The sequence below is a fragment of the Monopterus albus genome, unplaced genomic scaffold (assembly GCF_001952655.1).
Source record: "Monopterus albus unplaced genomic scaffold, M_albus_1.0 scaffold13.1, whole genome shotgun sequence".
Taxonomy (NCBI): domain Eukaryota; kingdom Metazoa; phylum Chordata; class Actinopteri; order Synbranchiformes; family Synbranchidae; genus Monopterus; species Monopterus albus.
In genome coordinates this window covers 1,066,499-1,076,474 of record NW_018127893.1, presented here as the reverse complement: position 1 = coordinate 1,076,474, position 9,976 = coordinate 1,066,499, and the positions used below count along the sequence as shown (strand labels likewise).

General features: G+C 43.3%; 1 protein-coding gene across 5 annotated transcripts in view; it reads right to left on the bottom strand.

The window, feature by feature from the left end:
- The window catches only part of kif26ab (kinesin family member 26Ab), a 73,293-nt gene that overhangs the window by 40,547 nt on the left and 22,770 nt on the right, over positions 1–9,976 (bottom strand). For all 5 annotated transcript variants that reach the window (XM_020590975.1, XM_020590977.1, XM_020590976.1 and 2 more), the window contains exon 3: positions 1,758–2,210. In XM_020590975.1, coding sequence (XP_020446631.1) covers positions 1,758–2,210 — 453 coding nt within the window. The remainder of the gene's footprint in view (positions 1–1,757; positions 2,211–9,976) is intronic.

Here is a 9,976-nt window from a genome sequence, read left to right as displayed (position 1 = left end):
AGAGATGGGCTACTGTATGATATGTTTAGCCATAATCTTAATCATAATATCTTCCTAGGCTTAATGGCCGGACATCTCCCTGAATGTCCTGTATGTTCTTAGATACACACCACTTAATCAACACTCACACACATTGATTTTCTCCATGTTTTGACTACTGCTACGGTTAGCTGTAAAGCTGGCATACCAGAGACGTCACGGTTTGACGTCCCTGTGTAGAATGGGGTTAGCCCAAAACAGATATAATGTACAGGCCTGTTGGGTTCGGGGTCTTTCATCTTTCATCTGCCTGCGTGCAGTTTGGAGGTGCAAGATGCCTGAGCGTGTAATGTTAATTTTTACCTGTGTTCATGGAATAAATCAGCACTGTTTTGTAGTTACTTGGACTGCCTCGTCTCTCAGAGTCCGTATGGTAAAAAGTACCGGGTACAACATCCACCTTTACTTCTTTGTCTAAGCAACACTGCATCCTTTCCCCACAGAGAAACCAAGAGGGAATCATGAATTAAACTTGTGCCTTATGGCGCAATGTAGCTCCCGGTTCTAATGCACTGGTGTGGGGTTTCTGTATTCTGAAGGATTTTGGTTTTAATGAAAGAAACAAGCTCAAGAAAGTAACGCCCATTTCTGCTGTGTTTGACATTTCTCTCTGTCTGGAAAGGGCTCCAGCCTCGGCTATGTGGCACTGAGCAACCAATCTCTGCTCCAAAGGCCACTAATTGCTTTTAGACACAGTTGAAGAACACAAGTCAGTCAGTCAGTCCATTCTGTGCCAAGGACTTTGATTTGCTCTAGATTGCATACATGCAATTAAAAGCCTTTGATGGCCCCCATAAGCCATCTCTACAGGCACTTGTTGACAATAAAGGGAGAAGTAAAAATCTGTCTTCAATTTTCAAGCAGAGAGGAAGAACTAACACTGCTGAGACACAGAAGAGAAATGGCAGAAATGACATCTTATTAATCCGATGGGTTATATTTAATTGCAAGGACCAGATGATGTTAGCATGTGCTGTTTGGTCTGTACACTGGTGTAGAATGTGACAGAAGGTTGTCAGTCACATCTGAGACCAGATGTCCCCGTTAGCTCAGGAAGTGACTCATCACTTAATATCAGGAGTCAAAAAACAATCTGAGATGCTAGAAGTCACTGTAGGCACACAGGCCTTTTACTGTTAAACCTACACTAAAATGAAAATGACATAAATGTGCAATTAAATGATTAAACGTTGTAAAGAAGGTACAGTGACTAAATAGCTCCCATGACTCCCAGGGCTTAAACTCAGAACCTTTCCAAATCTCTTAGACATCTAACAAAGCCCAGACTAATACTTATCCCACGTAAGAGAAGAGTTATGATGACACTGCAGACTCATCATTTGAAATGCCCTTGAGGAGGAGGTCAGCAGATTAGTGTTGTGATGACCTCTGACCTCAGATCATTCAGGCTCCTTAACTACTGAGGAATGAGAGGTCAGCACTCCTGCAGAGGTCTGACTCACCAGTACTCTGCAGGGCTTCATCTCTTCTAAAAGTCTCAACTGTAGCATCTGCATTGACAAGACCTGACCTGGTTAGGACTGCTGCATGGCGTGTAGAACTAAATGTATTGCAAGGTAAATTTTTGTTGATTTAGCTTGGAACACTTACTTTCACTTCACTCATTCTACTGTGCACTGTTTAAAGCTGCTCTAAACGTAAGTTGCAGCTAAATACTGTACATTAAATGTGATATAAGAGTGAAACTGGACATATACCAGTTTAGGCTGAGGCAAGAAGTTGTTGACCCTGGAGATACTCCACATGCCCTCAAGGTACTGCTGTGTCTGGATGGTGACAGAGTTCAAGGATCCAGTGATCTGCCCTCCTGCCACCGTCACCTGGACACTGGTCTTAGGCCCCGAAGAAGCCGAGGTACTCTGCGACCAGCCCGGCACCATATGTCGCTCCACAGTTTGGCCTTTGGACAGTTGTTTAGCATGAACACTGGAGGACGACACAGTGAATCTAGAAGGCTGTGGTAAAAAGGGTGTAGTGGGCAGGACTGCCCTGTCCGAGCTGAAGGTGAGAATGGGGCCGTGGAGAGTCTGCAAGGCCTCCTGCCTCAGTTGGTGAAGTGGCGTGGAGCACACCTGGCAACAGTTGACCCCAGCTTCATGGCTTCCAGGCGACTGGAGCTGCTCAAACAGAAAAGTTGCATATCCAGGGTCCTGCAGAGAAAAAACACACAAGAAGGGGCTTTAACACTATGCACAATATACACACTTAATGCATATAGCATATTCTTCTCAATCATATATTTGGTCATTTGAAAGGATTTCCTAAGTGCTGTTCACATTTTCCATGTGCGTCAGTGGTCTGCAGCTACTATGGTCTCTGGCTGCCCTCTGGGAGCCTCACCCCCTGCCTTAATCACTTCCTTTTTTCGGATAGCTGCTTGTTTGGACTGAGATGCTTTGCCTGTGTGCAACTTAAGACTCTGCTTCACCAGGCATGTTCTTGTTTCGCACTGTCAGCAGGAGATCTGAGACCAAACAAGCTAAAATCTTGGAGGGATTAGTAAAAGATCCCACATTTGAAAAAATGTGTCTTTTATTCATTTTGTGAAGCTTTAGAAAGAAAAATGCCAAGAACATTTCAGCTTATTACTGCTTTTAGAGGTGGTGTCCAGTAGAGTTTTGTCCTTTCACTTTGTCCCTAAGAAGGATCCCTAGGGTGTTTATCTCTGCTTAGAAGGAATGACAAAAACAAACAACTACTGAGGGGATTCTAGCGCTTGTAGCTGTACAATTTACATATGACGTATGTAATATTCATAAGTGTCCCTGCATGAAAACATATGATAGGCTGCCAAATGTGCAAACTACTTCCTCCAGGAGGCACACAGGGATATCAGTGAACTATTCAAATCCTAAGTGAGGGTGAAACATAACTTTCTTCTCTTTTAGGGAAACAAACAACCACATAAACACTTCACACACACAGACACACAAACACACAGAAAAGGCCAAGTCTTAAGAGGTATAAAGGAGCACTAGGCTTCTGCCCAACAGAGTCTTGGCCAAAGGCAGGAGCCCACGGACCATACATAAATGTTTATGAGGCCTTTGCTCCGTAGAACCTCTGAGGTGATCAAGATGAGCGAAGCAGCAGAGAAACAACAATCCGCTGCCCTAATGCAATGCCACTTAATACAGCTAACTCAATAGACCCAGAGACCATAGAGGCAGGTCAGGGGGATCTAAATCTCCTCCCCATTAAAACAGCTCAGTAGAAAGACTTTTACATGACCTTTCTCTGCACACATTAATAGCATGATCACACACCTTCCTACAGCCTCACAGAAAAATGATGCACTCTTACCATCTGTACATTTCTCTTCACTTGGATAAAAAATTGGTATGGTTTAAACGAGGAACTGACTTAAATGTAAGAAGCCTATAATAAAAATATGAGAGTTGTGATAGAGGTTTAAAAATGATAAACAATGCCGCTTCATACTGACACATCAGTAGTCTGTATAGTTATGCTCAGGCAGGATGTTTATGCAGAAGAGAGGAAATACGATGAAGCAGACTGTGACAAATTGGACTGAAATGTGAAACAAGGCAAAAGAAAACTCCACTGTCGGCTATTTTCACAGTCTAGTCTGGCTTCATGTATATGCTTCCTAGACAGGAAATTGAAGCAAAGCCATAACCAGTCAACTCTGCCCATCCATCACCCCTCACCCTTTACCCTCCGACCACCTCTTACCCACCTCAGGGCACTGGTAGATGGAAGAAATCAATCCCCCCCCCACCCTCCATACATTGTTAGGTGTTGATTTAGGAGAGCTAATAAAAAGACACACAAAGCTGAGACCATCTGCTATTCACTTAGGATTCTGGAGGTTAGAGAGCGGGCTTCTCCTGTAAAGCTGTCTGTAAGCTTTATGCCCACTGGAGTGAATAAAGGGTCACAGCCACAAGGCTTATGAGTATAATGGCACTGATGATGATGATGTGGGAACTTGGAAGAGAATGATGTGGGCATGAAACAGAAGGCCACAGATTCCATCTTTATATGGTACATAAAAGGCAGAGAAGGGATAGCAAAAAGGGCATCGTGATTGATAGATAAGTCACACATCACTCAGAATGCAGGTTTGGATTTAAAAACATATAAATGTGACACAGTAAGGCTGGCTGAAAAGTCAGCATATAGTCACAAGCATAAACAGTTCGCTCGTAAGTTTGTGCTATAACATTCATGCTAACTGCTTGAGAGCCTGTGTATAAGCATCAAATGGAAAACATGAAATATATGATATATGAGTGCACCCAGCCCTAAAGCTGTATCGTTTCTTTTATTATCCATATGATCTATTACTGACAGGTGCAAGTGGGTGTGAAGAGAAGTACTGCTTCAAAGAAGTATATAATGTATGGCAACAACACAATCCAAATGTTCAAAGCGTTCACCCCAGTGGAGAGGCGTGGAGCTACTTCAGGGCTATGAACCTTCAGCCATTGTTCTGCACAAGTGGGAGATGGTTTTGGTTTTCAACCTGAGGTCTCTCTGTGGAGAGAATCAAACTGCACCACCAAGGACAAGGGGGTACGGAGAGAGAGAACGAGAGACGGAGAGGTGGGAGGAGGTAGGTTGAGGTTGTGGCCCTTGCCTGGAGGCTTATGGGTGTTTATGTTGGTTGACTGCCTGTCAGCTCAGTTCTTTATTAAACTCCAGGGACAAATGTAGTCAGATCCTATGGCCTTATTATGAAAAGGAGGTGTGCTGAGAACACAAGGGAGAGAAAGCCCCGACTGTGAAATGAGCCTTTTACAGCCCTTGGAGGACTAAGTTTGTCTCTGTCCCTCACACTAACTGTGATGAAAACCAGGACAGCAGAGGCAGCAGCTAAAGAGAGAGCCGCCCAACTAACCGACTGTCTCTGGGCTGATGGAGAGTGTCATCACTAACAGCCCATGCCCAAAGGCTGATAGAAACAAGCTCAGCCGTAACCACTTATGGATGAGGGGACAGGGAGAAAGATGTGCATGATTTCTCTCCCATGCCTCCTTAAGGCACAAACAGAACCAAGAAATGTCACACGTGGGATTTTTCAAACCACACCTCATTCACTTCATCGCATCAGTACACCTCCTCTCTAACCAAACAAAGCAAATCTACCATCTGACTGTTTCCACATGTAGCTTCTGATGTACCTCTGGTGTAGAGTGCCTGGCCAGATATAGCAAGTTGACTTAAATCAAGGCAAGGTCATAGCGATTTGAAATGCATGAGGCCCCCTCGCTAGCTGAGAGACTTTTAGGTATGCTCCATTGAAAGTGAAATACTCTAGGAAACCATATTTTCTATTCCAGTTGAGCCCAACAGACATTTCCCAGACATAAAAGCTCCCAGTGACCCACCACAGCAGTGGCAGACAAAGAAATGAATACAAAATTGTATCAATGTGCATCTATAATGAGAAAAAGCGAAAAGTTCTAACATGCAGTGGCCTGCAGCATGTCAACTCATATCTAAACTGCTCAAACTGCTAAAATGCTCAGTGGCATTCTGTCAGATGTGATTTACTTCCTTATTTTTAACATCAGTCATTGTGCAGAGCTGGACCGTACTAACCTGAACTGCAGCAACAAGACCTTCAGCGTCCTCTGCATGCATTGTAATTGTAAGATTAAATTGCTCAGTCAGTATTCCTTTCCTCACTTTCCCTTCCAGGTTTCTCTTTTATTATTCTACCACCATCAGAACATTCTATATAATGAGTCAATACAACAGCACACCACTTTATATCTGTCCTCACTAAACTTTGTTCTCACCAACAGTGGGCCTGTTTACACGTTACAATTCTTAAGTACTTCCTATGACTGCATTTCTTGTAAAACCAAGACCTCACAGCAGCTGCCAACTCCAATGCCCTTTCAACCCCTTTCAACAGACTTTCCGTTCCTCTGCTGCCCTGTGAGGATGCAGCCGAGCCACCTCTGTTTACTCGGCCTGACACATTGTTGACCCAAACCACACACCGTCTCCGTAAGTCTCAAAGGGATTGGCCCCCAATAAACAGCAGGAGCCCAGTCCAGATCCCCGGGTGAGGATGAGAGCTTCCAGCAGGCCGTCTTTCCCACAGGTAGCCTGGCTCACTCTGACAGCCACGTCAGAGAAAAATGAGCACAGCTGCTGGCCTTGCCCCGGGTGAGTGCAAGGCATTAAAGTAGATTACATTCCCAGGATAAAAGCACCACATCCAGTGGTGTAATCCCTCCCTGCCCTGTGTTCCTTCTCAACGATCTCCAGCACCTCCACCTCGCTGACCTGTTCTCCAAGCCAGCCGACTTTACTCAGATGCCCTGAAGGAGGAGAGCTTGAAGGCCTTTGACTCTGATTACATATCAGGTAGAGCTTTTAGTGCTGCAGCAGTCTGGGATACGGACCATTAAATTTAACCACTGCCTGCTTGGAGGCAAGGAAGACAATGACTCAGGATGTCACACTAGCATGCTACTTAACTCTGTTGAAACTCCTTTAGTAGAACACAAAATGGAACAGCTCACCAAATCACATCAAACAAATGCTTGTCTCCTTCTGCAGACTTGACAAGATTAAACAAAACCCGCAAAATAAACAATTGCATCTGCAGCAACACAAGCAGATCATAGTTTTTACTTAATACCGCCTCAGACAAAATGCATATACTGTTCCACCACATTAATGATGCCATTCATCCTCCATGGCTGTGTGAGAAAAAACTCTGGCTATTTAATTTTTTTCCATTCTTTGTGGCTTTTTATGGAGCACAATGAAAATGAGTCAAATAATAAAATGTCTCTGCTGCTTCTCTGGCATTTCAAATGCGACGCTACATGCAGACTTATCCCATTATCTGAGTTTAGGCTTTTGCTAAAATGATTATGTTCTGCTGTCTCCTCCCTCTTTCTCGGTCTGACTCTCAAGATAACTTCACAGTTAAGTCAAGGTGAAACTTGAATAATCAATGTAATTTGTATTTAAAATCATGACCTTTTCAAGTATAGCTCTGCAAAAAATGGTTTGTACCATTACATTCTTCTGAGACAGATAAGCTTGTATTACCAACTATCTCGAAGACAAACGGCTTGCTTACCATCTCAATGAACAAACATCGCGTTTTGATGATTACCTTGTTTAGAGAAGTGCATCAGATTTATGCATCAGTGTTCCCTCACACGAACAGCTAAGTCTCCCTGTGTCAAGCATCTGTTCACGGGGAGCTTACAGAGACAGATGTCTGTCTGTCTGCCCTGTGTGATTTAGCCTTTTCCTGTCTTTAACTGTCAGTGAACTGCTGAAAATGCAAATAGGCTTTACTGCTTAGTGGCACTTTCAACACATGAGAGCATCAACTGCTCAGAATATCTCACATCCCCTGATGAATGATTACAGGAACTGCAATAAGGATTTTGTTTTTGATAAGATGTGGTGTGACATATTTGTGTTTTGGACTCACCAACACTGTGGAGCAGCTCACTGAACGCTACGTTACAGCCTACAGCTTCTCCTGTCATTTGTGAAAACAGATGTCACTGTCAATCAGTTATAAAAAGGCCATAGATCCTGTTGACCCTCAGGTTAAACATAGATAGAGTCAAATGTTATCGCTCACAAGTCTTTCACAAACCACCCTACAATCATTAATGACCTTATATAATGATGTGTCACTGCTCCATATGGTCAACCCATTTATCAGTGTGCTCATGATTGGAGCTGCTCTTACTGAAGGCAGAATGAGATGTTTGTTTTTTTATAAACATATAAAATGTTCTCTAAACCAGGCTTTACATGAGAGGGAGAAATAGGTGAAACACAAGTGTGTGTGTGTGTTACTCCTTGTATGGCTGTCCCACACCCATTCATCACTACTGTCTTTCACCACTTGGCCAGTTAATTACTTTTTCCTGTTCACTCACACACATAAAAAAAAACAAGCCCCTTTCAGAATGTTTGGACAGACCTCTATGGAAGTAAATCCCTGCCAAAACATTTGAGGATGCACTAACTGCATTTCGAGTGCTACTCGGTTTGCAGCTCAGCATTGGAGACCGTGCAGGCACGGAATTCTAAGCACAGAATGAGATTTGAGAGTGTGGACCTGGCCATGCCTGTGCTCATTTCTAGGTCTGAGCCTGCGTTCTCAAATTTCACCATGGCACCAAAAGCTTTGAAAGTGAGCAAAACAACTTTGAGTGCTATTCATTTTGCCAATCAGAATTTAAGAGAGCGTAGGCATGGATTTGTAAGAGCAGAATCAGATCTTAGACCGAAGGAGGACAGAATCAAGTGAGCAGCAGGGATCTTCCCTGCTTTTGGTGAGGGTTTACTTCCATAGATTTCATTCTCCCTCTGCCCACTTTACAGCATCTTTTCGTCCACAGTGAACCAAAGGCAGCCTTCACCGTTTCAGCTCCAGATCCTTCAGCCTTTCATCAGCCAAGGTCACAGTGCAGGAAGGTCCAGCATTCTCATTGGTGAATAAGTCAAGCTCAGCTCACCGGATAAACCAGAAACAATCTTTCCTCATCAACAGATATTTTCCACTTCCCTGCCCATAGCTGCTGCGAAGAAAGTCATGCAGCAGCAGGGCTGCTTGCTATGCTGTCCTCACCAGGGATGCTGTTTATGATTGTGTTTATGTACACTTGCACCACCGTTTGTGCTCTTCTAATTAGATTGGCAGATTTTTGGCTCGGAGATGCTCTCAAGGTAGTTTCTCTTTTTCCCAAACCAGGCTCGGCTGAGGAAACAAACTAAAATGAGTACATAATGAAAAATTCAACAGGCAAGCTCAGAAAAGCAGGAGCCAGGTGTTACTGCAGGTGAACGCAAGGACAGGAGGAGGAGGGGGAGAAAAGGTGGGTGAGGGTATTCGAGCTGAGGGGGTGGAGAGAGGCGAAGATGGTTAAAAAGCATCTGGCATATTTTCAGGGCACATTGCTAATAAAAAGAGATTTATATTTGGTCTTCTCATCCCAATCTGCTACTGTATTTTGCAAGATGCACATAAAAAAAAAAATAAAATCACTTGCCAGGATTAAAATTTTAACTCAGTTCCATACATTTGCAAAGTCCTTATTAGTGTGCAGTGATAAAGTGAAACATTATCTGGTGTTCCCAACCATCCACTAGAGCTGGTTGAAAGATCTATTTTTGTTCAAGAGCCCACTCTAACATACCCACCACAGAGCAGAGGATCCTGATACAATAGTTCCTTCCAACAGCCCAAAACACTACTTCACTTGTATTTCAAATCCTCTTTGAGGCTATACACAGTGATGACAGCCACCTGCTTCTCCTCTGTCTGAAGTGTCACACTGAGAGATCTGCACTCCCTGCTGTTTGTTCTATGGGAGGATTTTTCATTATGACTGGGAAATGGAGAACTTCCAGTTCCCTGCGGTTCATTTAGAGAGGTAACAAACTGCCACTAAAGTTTGCTGCAACTTATCTCCACCGCAGCACTGTCTCAGCTACAAGAAGGGCAAAGTATGACGTGTGAGTTTGCATGTGAGTGGCTAATTAAAGAAAAATGCAAAGGAAGTTACTCATGTGCAACCAGAAGTAATTGCATGGTTTATCAACATCCTCTCGATCTCAAAATCAAAAAATCTCAGTCTGAACATCTTTTTTAGATCAACATTTAAACAGCAGACTTAGAGAACACATAAGGTTAAACATATAGATGTACGAGGTCCATATTCACCTCTTTTTATATGCTTATTGCAATAATTCTCAAAGACACATCGAATGAAAATGCAAAGCTACACATCCCAGTCATGGAAATAAAGAGGTAAGAAAATGATGACAAGGTGAAATGTTGAGTATCCTACAACAATTATTCTCTCTTCTTTCCCCTTGGAACGGACAGTAATTATACTGGCAACCTGCCATATGGATAAATATTCAAGTTTTCTGCTGCTGATGCTGCTGCGGG